The sequence below is a fragment of the Mesocricetus auratus genome, unplaced genomic scaffold (assembly GCF_017639785.1).
Source record: "Mesocricetus auratus isolate SY011 unplaced genomic scaffold, BCM_Maur_2.0 Super-Scaffold_100009, whole genome shotgun sequence".
In the NCBI taxonomy this organism is placed as follows: Eukaryota; Metazoa; Chordata; class Mammalia; order Rodentia; family Cricetidae; genus Mesocricetus; species Mesocricetus auratus.
Genome location: NW_024429193.1, coordinates 42,668,237 through 42,691,412, shown reverse-complemented (window position 1 = coordinate 42,691,412; position 23,176 = coordinate 42,668,237). Strand labels below are relative to the sequence as shown.

The window sequence follows — 23,176 nt, the reverse complement described above, 5'->3', positions numbered from 1 at the left end:
TTTTTAAAAGATGTAAATAAAAATAGAACTAACTATAATATGCTTTAGAAAGTTATACCAAAGTGTGTGGGCATAACTCTTTAGTTTCAAGATAAAAAAGTTTAAGTTTTTATGCTACAAATAGTGGGAAATTATGAATGTGATTGTGATTATTGAGTTATAATTAAACCCTAAGTAATTCTATCCCTTTTCTATTATTCTATGGTCTCTTTAATATGTACAATTCACTTCTTCATAATGAAATTTTCAGATGTAGATTTTTATATGATCTACATTTTGTAAAGAATTAAGGTGTATATACACAAATGCAGATATTAATAATATCTTACAATGTGATAATATGATGAGAAATTTCCATGATTATAGCTGTCTAGACATTTGAATCCTAACTGTGTTTTTTTGTATTAAAAAATTGAGTAGTTTTAGTGAAAAGCTACAGGCAAATTCTGTACAGAGTGTGAGTCTGATACCTGAAACTCTATGTTTAATGTGAAAGTACATGTAAGCAAGGCCATACATAATTGTGGTTTTCATAACTTAATTCTGAGGAAATATTACTTATTTCAAACAATAAAAGCTACATTACAGAAGGTGTGTTGTATGCAGACGGGTTTTCTAGTTGCTGCCAGATACTCTCCACCTGTTCATCTCATTGAGGACATTTACATTGTTTCAGTTTCAGACAAAGTTGTCTGAGTGTAGTCATGTTTCAAGGTGCATTTCCTTTCTGACTAACTCCCCCACGCAGGACTCATCTGGAAAACAAAAATGTCATTAATTCAAAGCTTAAAATTAATTTATTCTGCTATTCCATTGTGTACCACCTCATTATCTATTTCTTCATATACAAATCTATGTCAAGTAGAGCAGAAGACTACATTTCTGGGCGTTAAAGTATGTGTAGGGGAAATCAATTGAGAAGACTAAATGCAGTATATCTGTACTAGAAATAAAAATACAAAGTCACTTCATTTACTCCTGCAATGTATTTTCAGGATCACAGAATTTCCCCAAATGAGAGCACACTGCCTAACTCAAAACATTTTCCAGTTAAGTATCTCTGTAAGTGGCCATACACATCTCTAAGTAACCAAATGAATCTATTTTTTAAACATGTGCCTTGAATAGAAAAAAATATGATTTTGGCAATCTGGGTGCAAACTTTGTCTTGATTTTGAAATCAAGATCTCTGTTCAATGACAGAAGGTTCCAGTGTGGTGCCTGTTTCATAATGCTGTGTACAACTGACTCTCTCTGCAGCTCAAGTTGCTAGCAAAGATTGAACTGTAGCATGAGAGTCCTTTGGTTAACAAATTCCCGCAAAATAACCCCCCCACCTACAAAACCCCAGGAGCTGTAGTGATGTCATATCCGTTGTTCAGGTCTCCACACCTCTCAGCAGTTGCTCCCTTTCTCTTCTTGGGTCAAAACTTTTGAGGTGGGCTGGATAGCTAACAGAAGGGAAAAGGGTAGACCTGGGCACACCAGGTGGAGGCGCTTCAGCACCTCGGCCAGAGCCCGCTGCAGCCGGTCCCAGCCTTCTGAGCTCCCCAACTCCCTACTCTGAGATGCCTGCGGAATGATCGCCCCCCAGGGCGGCTGCTGCTGCTGCTGCCGCTGCTGCTATTGCTGCCGCCGCCGTCTCTGCCTCCACTGTGTTCTGACTGGCAGGCAGAAAGTGCAACTGACGTGGGAAAGGTCTCCGCAGTGAGTGGAGTGGCTACATAAAACAGAGTAAAGAGAGGCAAAAACCCACATCAGAATGCAGGCGAGGTCCAGCCTTCTCAACCTCCTTCTTCTGTCTTTACTTGCTGGATTAGATCCTTCCAAGGTAGGGGCAATATATTGACTCCTTTGAAATAAATGTGCAAAATGTAATGACCTGATGGAGATGTGGGGGGAAATGTCCAAAACGGCATGGGTGACTGTTCCTTCAGCTACCATGGGGTGCTTGATGCATCCACACTGCTTGGAAGATAACAAGGTGAACTACCAGAGGGTTATCTTCTTTAGGTAGAGTCCTGGTGTGAGGGGGGAGGAGGGACCAGAGGAAAGATAATGTATACGGGTAGCAGGCAATGCAGTTCTCCGGGGAATTTAGCTTATTCGCTGTCCAGCTGCTTAATGTTCTTTTCTGAAGTAGGACGGGCCATCCAAGGGAGTTTGCAGCAGAAACAATGCAGTTTATAAGCCTGTGTTAGATGGTGAGTGGTCTCTTTGTTGAAAGCAGGGAAGCGTTTTCCAGCTGATGCTGGTCAATAATACTCCCATCGCAGACATGCTGCGGTTTGTGTCCAAAACATTGGGGAGGCTGCTTGTAACCCACGATAGAGCAGGAAAGCTACACTATCTGCCTGGCCGAAAGATGTTGTGAGAGGGACTTTGTGTTTCTTTCCTTTTGCTGAAGAAATTAGGGAACCCCGAGGAAGTTCTGGTGATCTGTGTTAAGAGACAGGAAGTGAGAAGCCTCTTAAACTAAGGAGTGTAATAGAAAGGATGAGTTACGATACAGCTGTGGAACTCTGTAAATTATCCAGCAATGAAAGTGAATGCTCAGCTCTTCTGGTACAAAGCAGGGAGCGACAGAAAAATATTTTTCAGCGATGTGTCAGGAAAGCCTTAATGATAAAGCGTGGTCATTTCTGAGAGGCAAGCGTTCTAAGAAATGCATAGTTCTCTAGGGTAGGGGATGAGACAAGTGATAGAGTAAGGGATGGAAAGAATTTATTGTTTTCTGTCCCTAGCTGGTGATCAGCACTGTGACATGACTGGAAAAATGATGCCATACCATGCAGTGCTGTATTTTGAATCCTGTGAAGTTATTTTATGAGTTAACATTGTCTGTGTAATTAAACAATTGAATATAACTAAGATGTAACCAACTACAATGAATCAGTGTGATTGGGGTATTCCAGTGCCTACCCTAGTAGATGGTGTAAATTATAATGGAATAATAATGCTGCAGAATTTTCATATTTAGAGATATCTAAAGAAAATAAAACAATTTCTTTCTAAACATAGATGTCCTGACATTGACATTTGAAAGCTCCAAACAATATGTGAGAGACATCTTAATAAGCCTAATGGCACATTGTGTAACACTAAGGTATAGCTGCAAAGCATTTTGCACAAGATAAAATGTCTGCAATATATATTAAATTTTCTCTTTCCAGTTGATATTGGCTAAAACTTGTGACTATATTTTCTTACATATATACATATGTATGTATGTATGTATATATATATATATGATTTTGAATGTCTTGTTAAAGTATACTTTTAAAAACCCAATTAATAAATCAGTACGGAAGAAGTTCCTGGACTGAAGTGGGCTATGGCTTTCTTTGAGTATTTGGAAGTGTGGGTTCTCATTGCCTGCTATATGATTGACTGGATGTGTCTGAGATCTTTAATGTATAAGTACCACTATTGTTGAGAGTTATTTCTTAATATTATGCTAAATAAAGAGATCACCTCCCCAAATAAGCATTGCTCCTTTGGTTAATTTGATCTTTGTTATTTTCATGACATAGTTGAATATTCAGTAGTTTAAAACTTTCCAATTAAGTCAGTCAAAACTCTGAATGCTGGGTAGCACTGAGTTGAGAAATCCAGGGGAAAAGAACAATCCATTCACTTTCCAAACTGCTCTCAGATTTCAGAAGTTTCAAGATAATATTCAAAGGTCTCATCGTGATATTTTGTTCTATTTTTCATGAATTTTCACAGAATATTAAGAACTCTACCAAGTAAATTAATATGTAAATGTTTTAGGTTTGTAGATTAAATAACACTTTTATGAGAGTGAATATAGCCTGATTTTATGTTTACAAAACTCTTTTTGCTTATCAAGCTTTATTAAACAAAATGTTTCAATAGTTGTGATGGGTTCTCAAAATAATGGCCAATAAGCCTAAAAGTAAACATTAATTCAGTTTTGTTCTGGTTAAAATTTAGATGTTAAAGATCAGAATTGTGAAAAGTTATGTTTGGTGAAATTAAAATTAAAATGTCAACAATATAGTACTTCAGATAACCATAGTTTATGGACACACAATCATTTCTTAAGAAATGTGAGAGAAATAGTTAGAAACTCTAACCACCTTCTGCTCTCATGTTAGTATGTTAGGACACTAGCCCAACATAAATTTCAAAAACAAGTCTATTATCTTTGGTGATCTACCATCTTATACTATGTGTTTATCATAAATAGAAATATTTATGGATGCAGAGAAAATGGCACAAGAGAAGATGGATCTCTTGAAACTTTAAGATATGAGATTCTGCCTATATCAAATAGCACCACTCAAAATCTCTGTCTGTTTTCTTATTTAATTTTCTTTAAAAGATGATAATGTACTACCACTACTAACAAATTCCATCTTATGAAAGACTATATAATGCTTGCCTCTATGAATTGCCCTCCCCGTGCCACGATTGGGGTTTACCAGTCTTAATGATAGTTGATAAAGTACCTAGATAATCCCATGTTATGGTAAATTACTTTGAAACTATTTTTATTACAATTTGAAAATGTGTAAACATCTATATTCATAGAATGAACTCCACTTTAAGTATGTACTCAATTTCTTTCTTCTCATTTAGTACATTACAAAATTGGAAAGATTAGTGTTTCCCTGCCAAAGGAAGGCAATTCACCACTAATTAATTATTTGTATTTTCATATGGAAATATTGATTTTTTCTCAGTAAATTTATTTGAATTATGTTTTCTTAATTAAAGTCTAATTAACAATCTCCCAAATCCTTTTAGAAAAATTAAACTCATAAACATATGACAATGACAATTTTAAGAGATGCCAACACATTCCATTGTGATGAGATTTCTGAATTATAGGCAACATCTCACAAAATTACTAAATGTTAAACCTGAGACCTGTCCAGATTGTCTTAATTTTCAGTTTCATAGACAGAGCAGCATATCTGGATAGGAAATTCCTGACAGTGGCTGCTAGATGGCATCTCTGTGCTTGTAAAGTGAAAGCAATGAGTTCTGTAATGACCTTGATAAGAGAGTGGGCTTCTTTATTCTTTTACAAGAAAAAAATTTAAACACATCATTACTTGAACATTATAGCAAAATACTATTCCCATGAATCAGAACTGCAGAGTGTTTTCCTCTGCAGTTCTGAATCGTGAGGTTGGGAGGTTATAAACATGTCAGAGGAGGCTTCAGAGTTTATACTAAAGCACGACTTGAAGAACACTTCAAAGAGGTGAGATGGACATATCTACACATGGCTGGGACTGCTAGACTTTAAGGAAGCGATAGTTATATACTAAATACTGTGCAAAATGTCTTGCTAAGGGAACACTGCTTGAATTGCAGAAGCACATTATCTTCTGAGCTTAAAAATTAATGTTTTGAGTTTAGCATCATGAAGCTTGCTCACAGCACAGACACAACTGTAACTATGATTCAGCAATAATCTCCAGCAGCAAACGGTCTTGTTCTAGCAAAGACAGCAGCATATGAAGAACTCTTGCCCTAAATAAGAAAATTGTGAGAAATCAATGTGAATGTGATGGAAACAAAGAGAATTTCAATAGTCATAATCCTAAATATCTCACAATTCCCATTCCAAAAGACCACCATAAATTAGAACAGAAAATAGGCCAGTGTTATTTGGCCAAACTTTATAGTTACACATCATAAACATGGGTATAATAAATAACTAGAAGTCAAGGTAGCAAAAACCTCCCACCCTCACTTTGTCTAAATCTTCTATAATCTAATTGAACTTTTACTTCAAAAAAGTAAATATTATTTCTTACTCTTTTTTTCAGGAAAGTTGAAAAGGTTAAAATGGTACTGATTTCCTTCATCTTTCTTTAAAAAATTATAGGGTGTTGATGCGGGGGAATGGGAGGTTAGTAGGGAGAAGAAACTGGGGGTGAAATGTAAAATAAGATTGCAATTTAAATAAAAACTAATTTTAAAAAGAAAATTAACAACTCAACCTGAAAACTGAAAAAATTCTTATTGTCTGTATCTTACAACTGATTTTTGTGTGATTACCACTCACTAACAGAATAAAACACCCAGGTCCATCATTTATGTACTAGCCTTTTCTCTTGATAACATGTGTCTCTTTTCATGACACTATGTTTCCTGTGCATGTGTACATGTATGTTCATATGAGGTTGGGCAGATACAAAGGAATATATGTGCAATGTATGTGTGTCTGTACCTGTGTTAATATAGAGCATCTTCCTCGACCATGCTTCACTTTATTTATTTAGGCAGGATTTCTCATCAAATCCTGAGCTTGCTGACTTGACTGTTCTCACTAGTGGCTTTCTGAAAAGATTCCTGGTCTCAGCCTTCAGAATGTTCTGAGATTATTGGCACCCAGGAGGCCCACCATGTGAAGATCAGGAATAAGAGTCTACTCTTACACAGTTAATGCTTTATGAAATTAACCATCTACCTAGCTTGATATTCTGAAGACTTCTTTCTTGCACCCTAGAATAATTCCACAATAACATTTGATAATTTATCAAAATTTGTATATTCCCTTAAGTGGTATACTTAGTGAGATCACAAAATTAGAAGGTCTGAAGCTGAACCTCTAAGAAAATAGCATGCAGTTTTTAAACTTGTGTTTGGAATTCAGGGCCTCCAATTGAATGAACTCTCCAATTGAATGAACTCTATACCACAATCTTGTTATCCTATTTCCTGTTACTTGAGACATAATTTCAGACTTCTTTCTCATCATGCATCAAACTTGACAAAATCATTTACCTGTCTATTCATGCTGAGACCAACATTTCCTACTTCAATAAAAAACGTGTTATTTATTAACACATTCTCTTTGATAAGCAAAGTGAGAAGTTATTTCCTCTCTAAAAAGATTTCTTCCCACTGAAAAGATGTGGGAAGTGTGTCAGAGTGATCCATATCAAAGTACATGGTCTGTGGAGGACTCTTGCCAAGCTAGAACATGTCTATGAACTTTCTGAAGTCTGGGAATTATTAGGAAAACCCTATGCTTTGTAATAAGAAAATATGCCAAGAAACTCTATAAAACTGCACATATATAATAAGGCATGGCACCTGAGTTACTTAAGTGTCAATTAACCAAATTTTTACCTAAAAGCAATCAAAGCTTAATTTGCAAAATGAAGCTAAGAAAAGAGATACAAAATCAAACTACTGTCTTGGTAGTTGAGGTAAGGTTGCATTTGGTCACTGAGATGTTCTTTGATTTTGCATAGATGAATGATATTATCCTGATGGTCTTAAAGTGCTCCAGTAATAGTAAAGGAGTTTTAAATACTACCCTTGTTTACACTGAAAATGCATGGCTGAGATGTAGTTCCTGAACAATTTAGTACAACAAAAAATAGGGCCTTTGTCAACTCAGCGTGTGACACTTATCAGTTACAGCCTAGGAGACGATATTTTTGTATAAAGTTAACACTATTGTGGCAATATTAATTAATTAATTTTTTGCTTGTGGTATGTACATTGATATTAGAATAATTATAAAATAAATTTAAGATTCAATTTTAGGAGATGGAGAGATGACTCAGTGAGTAAGAATGCTTACTGCGCAAATGTGAGGACCTGACTTTAAACTTCAAAAGTCTCATCAACATAGGTGTACACGCCTGAAAACTCAGGTGAATGGAGGTAGTCAGATCCTATGTTGGCATGCCAACTCAAGCTACCTAGCCAAAAAAGGGCAAGCTTTTGGATTAATTCTGATGACCCATCTCAAAGTAATTAGTCAGAAAATAGTAGTCTAGACTCTACATGGGTACGCTTGACCAAGTACACACACACACACACACACACACACACACACACACTTACCACACAGACGCACAATATGTTGTTTTAAAAATACATTTCTGATCTAATATAAAATCAGAGAAAGAGCATAAAATCATAAGAATCGCATTTTAATTCCTCATCATTAAACTTGTCCATAGTCAACTCACAGGGCTATAGCTCATACTTACATGTTAATAGCATGGCAATAGGGCTCACAGAATCACTAATAACATTAAAATATATGAAGATACATTTAAACTGCAATATTACATGCAGATATTGTAATTCTGTTAGTGAATATTTAATCAGAACTACAGCCCTTGTGTCTTACACACTAAAGACTCAGAATCACCTAGAGTACCTCTCATGCCCCTGCACACTTGCTCTTACCCTCTCTCAACTTTCAGCAATTTATAAATAGGTCCTGATAGCCATATTACAGTTTTTTTTGTGGAAATTCCAGTTGCAACTCACCACACTGAAATCTACATTTTATTTATACCCAACAGGCCACTTCTCCTGTGGTTTTTAGAAAAAGAGCAAAATGTAAAAATATTCTTAATTCCAAAAACAAATCAAAGTATTTAGGCTAATAGTGAGCAGATCACAGAGAAACTGGATATTCAAACACAAAATCTAACCTATAGTTTTGTGCCTAGTGTGCAAATTACAGGCTTGTGTGACTACACACAGCATGCCACTAATAAGGTAGTTAAAATCCTGTGACAGTCCAATGTGATATTAAAGAAAGGAGGTGAGGAAATGGGTTTTTCTCACTTACTGAATCTCAAAATGTTCAAGGCAAGAAGGCCATTGAAAAAGGATCATATTTACAAAGAGAGATGCGGTGTAGATTTTTTCTCTGTGTTTTTTCACTTGTATCTGTAATCCTGCATTCTTTTATAGAGATTTCTTGAAAGTTCTTGGCATCACCTTGCATTTTGCTTTACATAGTAACATGTTTGTGGGTGTTGTTCATCAAATAATAAATTCACCAGAGAAATTTATGACTCCATTTCTTTCTTCTACCCCCAACTTTCATAAATTATATGGAGAACAACATATATATGACTGCAACCAAATAATATTACTGATAGAATCTGTTCAGGAGCAACAAGTATTAAAAAGAAAATGTTAGCTCAAATTGTTTGCATGCCATACTATAATGGTATTTACATGACCTCAGCTACTTTTGATAGGATGTTGCAGACATAGGACTCACAGAAATATAGCTGGTGTGATTTTATTGGCATTAATAATAATTTCCAAAACTGTTATTTAAATGCTTTTTAAAAAGTTTTGTTGCTAAGTATAGTGGAATATGTGTAATCCCCAGCACTAAGGATAATGGGAAACAGGTATCTTGAGTTCTTCACTAGCCTGGTATTATACAGTCAGACCTTATCTCAACCAACATCAACTTAGCTGGCACAACAATAAAGTTTCTTCTTCAAAAACAAGGTGTTGCAATGTGTGCAAGCCAGGCCTTCTGTCACTATCAAACCAAACTTTCAGGAGAATAAAAATAAATTTAGTGAGGAATTTTCAAATGCTGTGAAACTTACTCATGGTTTCACCCCTCCTCAAAAAGTACTTTCCTTTTTGCCCATATGTCATGATTTTATCTAAGTTTAATATGCAGCTCAAATATCACATTCTCCACAAACTCTTATGTGGTATTCCTTGCACTTCAAAAAGAAGTAATCCCGATAAAGTAACATTAAAAACCAGTCTTTATCTTTCTGTATGTCTATAGCCACAGACACTATGTGCGTCACAAAATAATAGTCTGTGAATAGGAACTATAATGGATTTCTTTCCCTTCCCAAATTTACAATACAATTTCTAATGAGCCTTTTTAAAAATATTCATGCAGCATTTACTAATACTTTCTCTTATAATTGTCTCTCAATTTTTAAATCATAAGATGTGTGTCATACTATATCTTCTAGTGTGTGTGTGTGTCTTTGTCTGTGTATGTGTGTGTGTGTGTGTACAGACCAGATATCTACTTGGTATTTTCTACAAATACTATCCACCTTATTTCTTTGACATATATGTCTCATAGAGCTAGATCTCAATCATTTGATTGGACTAGATTGGCCAACAGACATACTCCAGGGACCTTTCTGGTTCTGTCTACCCTGCACTATTCATTTTCGTGTGAGTTCTCGTGATATAATTCAAATATTTAGAATTCCATGGCAAATACTTCATAGACAAAGTCAAAACCATCCTCTAAATCCTTTTGTTCTAAATCCTAAGGGCAGCCTCTGTGCTCTATGTTGTGGCCACTCTTTTATCATTTCCTATATATAATAACTATCTCAGCTCTTTATCCATATAGTCAGTATTTAATGAACGAATAAACAAATACATAAATTCAAGAATTCAAAACATCATTCAATAATGGAGTAATTTGAGTAGAATTCTGAGTGCTTATGAGAAAATTCCAAGAAAAGACAAGAGTCTTGAAACACCATTTTCTTCAAAAACACAGAATAGTTTTTAGAATATGGTTTTGTGGCCCTTCCAGATATAGTGCATAGAAGGGAGCTTTCTTCGGAGTATTCATTATAACTGACTATTATTATTTGATTCTATGCTTTTATGGAAAATCATGTTTTGTCATGTATGGCTTGCCCTTGTGATTAGACCCTTAGCTCATGTGGCTCCTCTTAACCCTCAGAGTGTAAATCGTCTGATTATCTGGATAAAGGTAGCAACTTAATGAGACTTTTTGTCCTCTTCACTTATGGCTCCATTCTTCCAGAGCTGGCCAAATCAGGAGCAGAAAACAAAGGAATAGGCTAATGCTTTTAAATTCTGTTTTAAATGGTATGTAGCTGTGTTCTCTGTTTTAGTCAATTCTCCCGTATTATAAGACATTAACAATGGTGAAAGACTGATATTAGGACTTTTATTTTAAAGGTTTAAGGTTTTTCTTTCAATTTATCTCGACTATTCTGAAAAAATTTTCTGTAAAGTTTTTATTAATCTTCACTCCCACTTCAACATCTTAGCACAGTCTCTGTGGGATGATGCACACGGTATGTTCATGGGGCTGTCTTGTGTATTTCATGTACTGTACAGCCAATGATCACAAATCTCCTTATTCATTGTTTTGTTTTTCTTGTCCCAAAAATGTCCATTTTATGTACCTAAGTTTATAAATTGAAGTAGTTTATATCCAAAAATAAAAGTGTGTGTGTGTGTGTGTGAGTGTGTTTCTCATGGCTATTCTTAGCTGATATAATGTCTTCACCTTGTTTGATAAATGAACACATTACTTGTTTCTTAAAAAGTCTAGTTCACTGAAATGATTCTCAAACTCTATGCTTCTAGAAGGTAGGTCCTACATAGTACTATGTAATGTAATTCAAGATTTCTTGAATCTTACTCTTTGAGCCTAGCACAAAAAGCACTCTAAAGTACAGTAGATATTATAAAAAAGTACACTGCTGGTGGGAATGCCAACTCATACAGCCTCTTTGGAAATCAGCATGGAGATTCCTCAGGAAAATGGGAATTAATCTACCATTAGACCCAGCAATTCCACTCTTAGGCATTTATCCAAATGAGGCAGGTTCATACAACAAGGGCATCTGCTCCACTATGTTCATAGCAGCATTGTTTGTAATAGCCAGAACCTGGAAGCAACCTAGATGCCCCTCAACTGAAGAGTGTATAGAGAAAATGTGGTACATTTACACAATGGAGTATTACTCAGCAGAAAAAAAAACAATGGAATCTTGAAATTCGCAGGGAAATGGATAGCACTGGAAGAAACCATCCTGAGTGAGGTAACCCAGTCGCAAAAAGACAAACATGGTATGTACTCACTCATATATGGATTTTAGATATGGATCAGGATAGTGCCAGTCTGCACTTCCACAGACAGAGAGTCTGGGAAACAGGAAAGAACCTAAAAGATATGCATATATGCATAGTACCCAAGAGAAGAGGATGGAGACAAGATCCTCTGAATGGATGGGGAACACGGCGAGGGGTCGGGGGAGAGTGGGACCTGGGAAGAATAGAGGGGGTAAAGAGGAAGGGAGTTGGTCATGGGGGAACAGGAAGTTGAGGGGAAGGGGGTAGAATAGGGGGAAGAGGGAATCATAGGATCGAAGACACATCAGGCACCAGAGTGACCTCGAGTGATCTAAAGGTATAACATCAATTGGCAAGCTAAGCAATAGTGGAGGGACCACCTCGAGTGCCCATTCCTGATAATGAACTTGATGTCTATAACCATCCGGGAGCCTTCATCCTGTGACTGATGGAAGCAGAGGCAAACACACAACTAATCACTGAACTGAACCCAAGGAACCCAGTGACAGAGAGAGAGGAGTGATGAGCAAATTGTCAAAGAATGGGCTGGCAAAACCAGCAGAGACAGCTGATCTGAACAGGGGAGTGCTCTTGGACCCCAGACCGACAGTGGGGAGGCCAGCATGGGACTGATCTGGACCCCCCCAAATATGAGTGTCAGTGAGAAGGCCTGGGCAACCTATGGGGCCCTGAGCTGTGGATTAGTGTCTATCCCTGGTATACAAACTGTCTTCATGTGCCTATAGCACAAAGAGAGATGTTCTCTCAGCCTGGACTCTTAGGGGAGTGCCTTGACCCTACCAAGAGTAAAATGATACACTCTAGATATCCCCTATGTGGAAGGATTTGGCAATAGGGTGGGGGGGGGGAAGGGGAGTGCGGGAAGAGGGGAGGGAGAGGGAACTGGGATTGACATGTAAAACAAGCTATTTAAAATTAAAATAAAAAATGATAAAAAAGTACACATAGTAATTTGTATCTGAATTATAACTTGCTAATATCAGATAACAAAGCTTTCTCATTAACTCTGTAGGTTAAAATTCCCTGAAATTATACACCAGTAATAAAGTTGTTTAAACATCACAAATAAACAGCCAACTATCAAGATAACCCCAAAGGAGGGCATGAATTGAATAGACAATCCTTTTAATTGTTCCAAGTAAGTTCAAAATGATTAAGAAGAATTATCCCAGGATGATTTAAATAGAATTACTAGAGGGAGCAATTCCAGATGGCAGGATTTCTTTAAATAAAGAGTTCATATTCAAAATGTTGATGCTCTGGTATCAAAATGACACCAGTGAAATATTGCCTTAATGTAGATGCTATCAATTATGGGAATGATCTACCTCTATTGATGTGTAGGGAATTGCATATCTGCAAGTAGTAGCAGTAGATAGCATTTGCACACCTAAGGTGTTTCATAACATACTGACTAGATCTTACTACATGTCACTGCAGTTCAACTAAACTTTAGTATTTAGTAAGAAGAAACAGAAGACAGAATAAAATGAATTCATTCTTAAGCACTTTTTCTCTTCCTTATTTGTATCTTGATTTGCAAAGAATGAAGCAATAAAACCTGAATTACATCATGTTTACTTGTACATAATCATGTTGGTAAAGACATTGTTTTCTCTCTCAATTGGTTCAAGCAAGTAATTACTAATTTACCATAAAAAATGAAGATAATGGAAGAAAGCAACCATATCAAATCAGAGAGTTCCATACATTAATAGGAAATAGGAAAATTTGCAATGGAATGGATCAATGTGAAATTAGTAGTAAGGAAATCTGTGTCCTGAAACCACCTCTTGAATAGTCTAAAAATCTTGATTTTGGCAATCTATGAAAGGCTTACTGCAGTATTAAATGTGCACATTGAACAACAAAATACAACTTTCAATAAGCTAATACATATTGCATCTCAATATTCAGTTCATCATTATTCTACTCTCCCTTTGCTTGAACTTCCCAAATTATTAAAATCAAAACTAAAAATACTTTCTTATATTTGCAAAAATGAATAGTTTATGTATTGCAAAATCTTCATAGATTTACTATGTATTTATACTAAAAACACAAAAGCATAAACAAATAAGGCCTCAAGCTATGTTATATATTTGATTTTTATTCTGTGTCTTTCCCTTTTGTCACGTTTGAAAATTTAATTGAAAAATGAATGAATAAGTGTCATAAAGTTTCTACTGCCTTCATATACCAAAGGTAAAACAAATGAGTCATCGATAAAGCAACAGGGAAAGCTAATCTATTTTAATTCTGTGTTCAGAGAGTTTCTGATGGAAGCTCTTACCACATAAACCTCAAAAATTTGAGTTTGAAACACAAGCACCCACAATGGAAGGAAAGACCCAGCTTCTAAAAGCTTTCTTATTTTCCACATGTGTGTGTATTTTCACACATAAGGAAAGTCTCACAGAGAAGATATAATTATAATAATGTAAAAACAAGGGTACTTTGGCTGGGCTTTGGTGGCGCACGCCTTTAATCCCAGCACTCGTGAGGCAGAGACAGGCAGGTCTCTGTGAATTCGAGACCAGCCTGGTCTACAGAGCGAATTCTCAGACAGGCTCCAAAACAATACAGAGAAACCCTGTCTCGAAAAAAAAAAACCCAGGATACTTTCATGTCAAATATTCACCCACTTCCTGTCTATATTATGCACATTAGGAAATGAAACAGTATCCAAAATACCAAGTTTACTTTTATTCAGATGTAGTTAGAAAATTAATTATTTGTGCAGATATTTACATGATTATGTGGTCATACACTGGAACATGGTCATTCTATCAAGGAAAACATCTTCAAATAAAACAAATTATCCCTCACCAGTAATCATCAACTGTCAATACTTCTTTGCTGTAGGTGGGGGATTTCTGAAGATACTCCCTCTCCCATGGTATAATGTTGACTGGTTTGATTATACGCTTGCCTTGTGCAGATAATCACAACTTAGGTGTATTCACAAGGGCATCACTCCTATCATGTTCTTAGGACAGTTTGATCTGGTACTTCCTGATTTCTGACTCTAATAATCTTTTATATTCCACTAAACTTGTCATTTTTGCTGGATTCACATGGCAGAGTAACATATTCAAGTATGCATACTGGTAATAATTAGTGTCAATATTAGCAATTGTTCCAGTTAAATTTTTTGTTACTGCATGAAATTATCCCCAAGATAATGAACTGGTAAAGAGGCAGAAATTGCTTGGCGTCACAGTTTTGGCAGCAGCAATCTGTGATTGATCCCACTAATCTTGGGCCTGTGTTGAAGCAAAATATCATGGCAAAGAGCATTTGGAAGACAAAAGCAGCTCACCTCATAGATGCAGCATGAAAAAGTAATAGGAGTTACAAATTTCCTTTGTAAGCATCCAATAGCCTAAACCTTTTACCAGGTTCCATTTATTTAAATTTCTACCACCACCTACGAGTATTACACTGTGCAATCAAGTCTTCAATACTGTATCTACATGGCTTTCCCTATGCAAGTATAGTAAAAAAAATGCATAAAGACAAAACACAACAGCAAAAAGATCTATGGCCTGGATTTAATATCAAGATTTGAGAAATCAAAGAAAATATGATACCCTAAAACTTCTAAGCCATATACATATTACAGAAATGAAATAAATGCTTAGCAAGCACACTAATAATATTACACAAAAAACAAATTGAATTTCATTACAAGTTATTTTTCCCTAGTTGATATTTGCAACCTACTAACTGTAATTTTTGCTGTTGTATCTGATCCTGGAGTTTCAACTCTAATAACCCCAAAAGATAAGGGTGCATGACAACAAAACCAAGAACCTGAATTTATTCCTCAGGATCTAGGGCATGGCAAGAGATCACTAGCTCTTGCAAATTGACCTCTGATTTATTATACTCATGCTATAGCATGTGCTTTCATAAACAATAAATATGTACACAAACACACATACACACACACACTAAATGATATTTTTGTGAAGAACTGAACATTAGCATTTAATATTTCTTTGCCGATAAAGAAATTTTCAGTTTATTTGATGACAAATGCTTTCTCAATTACTTTCAATAGAGTCAAGTTGCAACTTATGACTTATTACCAAAATGACCATGACTTCCATTTATTAGTCAAAATCTGATTAAACAAATGCAATGGCAAGTTCTGAAAGTCACTTGTTTAGGAAAAAAAAGAGTGTGTTACAAAGGAAAGACCCAGGAAGCTTCTGGGAACTGCTTAGTCACATTTCAAAAGTGTGCTCAGCCGGGCGGTGGTGGCGCACGCCTTTAATCCCAGCACACGGGAGGCAGAGGCAGGTGGATCTCTGTGAGTTCGAGGCCGGGCTGGACCGATAGCCTCCAAAACAATACGGAGAAACCCTGTCTCGTAAAAACCAAAAAAAAAAAAAAAAAGTGTGCTCAGCCTTCTCTCTTTATTATCAGCAAATAAAACATTTCCTTTGCTTAGTTTATTTAATCTTAAAACCTTTTGAACCATTTTAACTTTCAAAGTAAGTAGAGTTTGTACTAGGGATGCCTAAGAGAGTACTTGCTTCAACATTTTCTTCATCAATTCTTTGCTTGAGGGGCATTTGGGTTGTTTCTAGGTTCTGGTATGAACGTCGTTGAGCAAGTGGTCTTGTGGTATGAATGAACATCTTTTGGGTATATGCCGAAGAGTGGTACTACTGGTTCTTGAAGTATATTGATTCCCAGTTTTCTGAGAAACTGCCACACTGATTTGCAAAGTGGCTCTACAAGTTTTCACTCACTCCAGCAGTGGTGGAGTTTTCCTCTTACTCTACATCCTCTCCATCATAAACAGTCACTGTCATTTTTGATCTTAGACATTCTGACAGGTATAAGATGCTATCTCTGTCATGTCCTTGATAACTAAGGATTCTGAGAAATTCGTTAAATGTCTTTTAGCAATTTCAGATTCTTCTGCTGAGAATTGTTAGCTCTGTACTCCATTTTTTATTGTATTGTTTTCTATTTTGATGTCTGTTTCTTGAGTTCTTTTTATATTTTGGAGATCATTCCTTTGTCACTCTATAGGCTGTTGCTTTGTTTAATTGATCATATCCTTTGTTTTACAGAAGCTTTTTAGTTTCAAGAGGTCTCATTCATTTATTGCTGCTCTCAGTGTATGTGCTAATGGTGTTATATTTAGGAAGTGGTCTCCTGTGCCATAGCATTCAAGGGTATTTCTCACTTTCTCTTTTATCAGCTTCAATGTAACTGGATTTTTCTTGAAGTATTGATCCACTTGAGCGTGAATTTTGTGCATGGAGATAGACATGAATCTATTTGCAATCTTCTACATGTTGACATCCAGTTATGCCAGCACCGTTTATTGAAGATGCTTTACTCTTTCCATTGTACCATCTTGGCTTCTTTGTCAAAAATCAGGACTTCATAAGTGACATGGTATATACTCATTCATGAGTGAATACTAGATATAAAGGAAAGGATAACCAGACTGCAATCTATAACTCCAAAGAAGCTAGATAACAAGGACCACCCAAAAATGGACAAATGAATTGCCCTGAGAAGGGGAGTTAGAGGAGATTTCCTGGGTAAACTGGGGACATCTTTTCTTTGAGACTAGGGTGCTCTATTCCTAACTATGTCAAAAGACAGACATGGATGCAGATGGAAAGGAGGAGAATGTAGTGACATTAGAATGGCAATGAAATGATATCTGAAGAATTCAATACAAGATCTACATCATATGAACAATCTTTGCGAAATTTTAATTATCTTAACTTCACACAAAATGGGAAATCAAATATATAGGACATAATTAATTTGTATTATTTGGAGTGCTAAGAAAAACAAAACTAATGTATAAATGAAGTGAATATGCATGATGGGGACTGAGAGACAGGAAAAGTTAAGACAGAAGACATAATGAAAAAGGCAGATTCATTATAAGGAATTTGCTCATGCGATTATGGAGGCTCACAAACCCATTAGGAATGTTGACATACCCAGTTGTCAACATGACGACTCAGGAAATATGCCAGTGTAATTCTAGTGCAAATTCTCAGATTACAGATATAAGAAGAGATGAGATTCCAGTTCTGTTTGAAGGCAGGAAGAGCTGAGTCTCAGCTCAAAGTAGTCTGGAAGTTACAACTATCACTTGGGGTATTTGGTCTAATAGACCTTCCACACACTGAGTGTGGGAAATCCACAATAAGATTTTTTATATCAGATCTGTCACTCCAATTGATACTCTTATCTAGAAGCAGCCTCAGAAACTAGTTTAGGATAATGTTTAATGAAATATCTGTGCAATCTGCTGCTAAGTCTAATACATAAAGTAACTATGGCACTAGTAATGTGAAACTCTATCTCTACAACTATATACCGGAGTGTGACTATAATACTCACTTGCTACATTACTAACTAGCTAGTAGTGACATTAAAATATAGTGACACTAACTTGTAGTGACATCAAAATGTAACATCAAATGTAGTGACATTAAAATTTGTAACCACTTACCTCTTTCAGGCAACAAAAATTTGTACACCTTAACTTAGTATTGCTGTGAGCCCTTTGAGATTGTTTGTATCTGACCCACCCAAATCCTGCTAGTTGGATCACATGGCATTCTTAGTTGGAGTTTAGGATTTTTTTCTGCAACTTCTCAACAAAGTGTAACTCAGTTATTTAAAGTGTCACACAGAGCAGAAGAAATAGTTTACTGATTAAGAGCACATATTGTTCTTTCAGAAGATCACTGTTTTCCATATAATGCCACACACATATATATGAAATATACATATGTGAAGATAGAAAGATAGATAGAAATACATATATATATATAGAGAGAGATGTAAATCTATATAAAAATCTTTAAAATATTGCTAAATTATTAACAAATAAATGATCTTTTAATTTGCTCTTATCTAGATACAAGATAATTCTGTTAAATCAACCTTTAGTTTGTTATCACCTAAAATTTTGATCTGGCTGCATGTGATTTAAGATTCTATATCCAATGTTGTATCATTGTTGATTTATCCTGAACTGAAAGAAAATTATTTGTTTTGACATCTCCTCAATTTTCATATGCTTAAACATTAAGAGTTCTTCTAATATTTCAAAAATGGCAAAATGTTCTATTGTAACATCAAAGTTAAGTTTCAGTAGTTCAAGCCACCCAAATAAGTGGGTGTGTTATAGGAGAAAATAAAAATTAGTGTAACAATCTTGTAAAAGAATTTTGACACCAATCTCTAGTTTCCCAACTCTACCACAAGGGCTCAAGGGTCCATAGTTTACTGTTACCTTATGTTGTCTGTCATGTACGTGGCAATACTAAAACCTAAGAACACAGCAGTAATAAAGAAAATGCAAATTTATGCCTTCACCAAAACTATGAAGTAGTTAAAAATCAATATGAGAAAGGAGTAAAATGTACACGAGACATTATTAGTTGGCAAACAGAAGTGCAAAAAGCAGAGATATGTTGCATTATAGGAACAAATAATCAGAATGGACTTCACAGTGAGTACGATACTTCAGCAAGGAAAGAGAAAGATTAGCAAAGATAAGTATGGAGAACAACTTTTCTGGAAAGAAGATTCTTTAAGTACAAATTCATTGAAACACAGGTGTCTATGGCATCTCTGAAGACATATAGGAAGTCTAGAAAACATCAACTGAATGACCAAAGGGCGCTTCCAAGAATAGAGCAGAAAGATTCAACAGGTCACAGGTCAGTCAGGTGGATGCCTGCAGGTATCTTTAAGGATTCAAATTCAATTGGAGTACATCCAGAGAGGTTTAAGCTTGGATGTTACATGGTAAATGAACATGTCAAAAGAAGCATCTTTCTTGCTATGCATATGATTTAATTTACATGTCAAGGATGGAAGGAGGAATACAATAACCACATTAATGTGGAAGCTAGCAATGGGATTTGTCAATCAATTCCTACTTTTATGGCTTGAGTAATAAAGAAATATGTTTCCTGAGATGGTACATGATGGTAGAGGAACTACATGGTTTGGTTGTGGATATGTAGGTCTGAAAATCTCTGGCCCTCTGATGAAAACCTTATCTTAATAAAAATACTTAACACATTACTCCTTAAGATAGGAGCAATTTGAGAAAACTGACACAAAACCAAGCCACCTTGGGAGATCTTCTGTGCACAGAAAGGAAGCAGAATATGTTTAAAGACTATTATATCAAAAGGAAAGTTTGTTTGGTTTGATATCTTGAATGTGATAAATAATATTATGCTAATATGACAATTGAAATGAGTGTTTGTTTTTCTGTGGGGACACAGATTTTTCTCTATGGGAACACGTTGGGAAAGTAGGAAGTTTAAGTACAAATGAAAGCTTAGAGAAGGGCATGTGAACACATGAAAATGCCCCTTAACTCTTCATTTCCTCTGAGAAATTAGCAGCATATTCAGTACCCAAAGATGAGGATGAGTTGTCATTATAGAGAAGAAAGAATGACCTGAAACCTGAAATTAACATTGAGAAAGCAGCCTGGAGAGATGGCTCAGTGGTTAAGAGCACTAACTGCTCTTCTAGAGGATCTAGGTTCAATTTCCAGGACCTAAATGGCAGCTTTTAGCTGTCTATAACTCTAGTTCCAGGGGACCCAACATCCATGGCAAAACACCAATGTATATAAAATAAAAATAGATAAAAAATTGAGAACAGCTTTTCCTCTGCATTCGCAGTGATAGAGTGTGGCAAAGAGTCCTTTAGGAAAGGTGTACTCATGGAAGGATCATGTATCACTGAACTTCCAAAGGTAAAACAAATTTCACAGAAACTGGAAGACATTAAAAATGTCATTCATAAAGGATTGTGAGCTTCTCGCATAATGCAGAAATAGCCATGTGTGTTAAAAGGTAAGCCTGAGTTTTCCCCAGTATTTAGATGTTTTCTTACTGACCTCATGCAGAGAAGCATGTAGCCAAGTTCTCTCTTGCTGTGGAAAATGAACAGAACCATGAAATAACTGGATGAAAACCAGCACCTTTTTAAAGATCTGGGAGGTGAATCATTACTTTGCCCTTAACTCTGATCCAAATTTAACCTAGATGACCAGGGACATCATACTGAAGGGATGGCCCTTCTGTGAGGTACTGGAAGTAGACACTAGTATGGAAGCAGAAAATAGTTGAAAAGGTATAGGTTATGTGTTTTTAGCATATTGTCAAAATACTAGGCAAAAAATTCTATGAGAGACATTTTTAAGCCAGTAGAAGAAAATCACTTTGTCTAACTGTTGGGGCAACAGTGAGTTGTATATTGCAACAATCCCACAGCCATAATAACTTACAGTTTTCCTCACCAAACCTGTGTAAGAGTTCACTTTTGCTTCTTTCATAAATCTCTGGACAAAAATTAAAATCGAATTTTGCCTTATTATATTAATGGAAATAAATTTGAGGTTCATTATAGTTAATGATTTTTTTCTGTTCCAGCATATGCCTAAGGAAACAAGGCTCACATATGGCTCTTAATTTATTACATGATGTCTTTCTAATTAGATACCAAACATAAAAGAAGAAAAATGTTAAGTTTAGTTTTATATGGCTATAGCTCACGGTGGGATAGTGTTGTATTGAGTAAAAGAAAAACACAAGATAATAAAATTGGTCAAGAATCAGAAAATAGCCAGGGAGTAGCAGTGTACTCCCCTAATTCCAGCACTTGGGAGGCAGAAACAGGCAGATCTCTGTGAGTTTGAGGCTTGCCTGGTGTATAAGAGCTAGTTCCAGGACAGCTTCCAAAACGACACAGAGAAATCCTGTCTTGAAAAACCAAAATATAATTTTTTTAATTTAAATAAGAAAAAACTGAGAATCTAATGTCAATGATAAAAGAACAAAATTTCAGCAACCAAAATGATGTTGATTAAAGTTTATAAAAAGTATGAATTGCAAATTGCTTCATTATGCTAATACTAAACTTTTTATTTAGTTTTATATAACATATATTGGAATTATTAGGGATCTGTACAATATTTTATAAACTATATGTGATTAGATAATCACCAAACTGATGAAGAAAACATGAATGATTTAAAATTGTCTTCTCAATTGATTTAACTCTTTGTGGAAATCTTGTTATCCTTAATAAAGTTCACAACCTTACTTTCATGTTTCCTTTTACCATTTTATGACAAGAAAACATAACCTCTGTCACAGATATTAAGTGGTCTAGGTGATAGGAAATTGCAATAAATAACTAATCTTGTTTAAAACTACAATGAATAACGTGTTGCTTGAACTGGGTTGCTTGAAGTGTGCTGCTTTTCTCCAAATCACATATTTTAACTGGCAAAAGAATGCAGGCTTCATGAGGCCACATGGAAGACAGCTAACATTTCAAAAGGTTCAGTATACCTAAACAAGTAGCCACTTGGTTTTCAGTATATTAATATTATATATATGTGCCTTATATAATATACTTTACAATTTTATTGACACTCTAAGTCTTTAACTAATACTAATTTTTCAGGTAATGCTTTTAATCTGCCTCCTCTTTGGAGATTTCTCTAAATCTTGGTAAGAGAACCGTGTTGTAGAGATATCAGTGGTCTAGCTATGTCAGAGTCAGTTGTTCTCCATATTTTGAACAATTGTGGCTTTTTGTGATGATTCTATTTGCTGAAGAGAAGAAGCTTCTTCAGTGAGGATGAGAGATGCTCTTATCTGTGAGTATGGAGACATATTTAGAATGGAGTTAGAAATTACACTGGTTTAGTAGCAATAATAGACTTTCTATTAGGGCCTATGGACTCATCAACCACAGAGAGTAAGCTAGGTTTGAAATAATGGGCCTAAATTCCTTCCCATTAAGCAGGATTTATTCAGGTAATCTTATCCATCATAATGTAAGTCCCACTATGTGTTATGATAAAGGACAGACACACTTCCTTTTTGTACGTTCTCTCTGCCTCTAGCCCCTTCTCATAATGTTTAATGTACTTGGCCTGTCTTTTAAAATGGTGGTGTTAAAAGTAGTTCCAGGTGTGGCTGAAAAGAGAAAACACAAAGACAGCTTTAAACAGGACATGTTGGTAGAGATTGCTTCGTAATGTAATGGTCACTACAAAGACAACAAGATAACCATCCATTTTCCTTAAATGTTGACAAATGGATAGTAAAAGGAAGCGATTCTAAATTCTGTCTTTACTTACAGATTATCTCCTATCTCTTGAGCATCTCTCCTTGTTTATACACAGTGGGAGAGAAGTGGGTAGCAAATGACACCCGAGACCTCCTGGGAAGAAGTGTGTTTCAGTTCTGCGTCACCTTACTGAGGGACCACTGAGCTGTTGTGCTCCATACTGTGATTTTGATTTGTTTAGGTTCTCTGTGTTCTTTCTGAGCTAATGGCCCCCTTGATGTTTACTCAGACTCATAACACATATTCACAGAAAAAACACTTCCAGATAGATTTAAATTTCAGTTCATTTTGGTCAAAGATTGCAGAGGTTAATTTTTAAGTGGCTTTAATAGTGTTAGTTACCACATCT

The 23,176-nt window shown here is 35.7% G+C and overlaps 1 protein-coding gene across 1 annotated transcript in view; it reads left to right on the top strand.

Annotated features, from left to right (window-relative positions):
• The first annotated feature begins 1,400 nt into the window (after positions 1-1,400).
• Olfm3 (olfactomedin 3) overlaps positions 1,401-23,176 on the top strand; it is a 212,573-nt gene continuing 190,797 nt past the window's right edge. Inside the window, exon 1 of the mRNA XM_040752001.1 lies at positions 1,401-1,831. Coding sequence (XP_040607935.1) covers positions 1,763-1,831 — 69 coding nt within the window. The 5' untranslated portion in view covers positions 1,401-1,762. The remainder of the gene's footprint in view (positions 1,832-23,176) is intronic.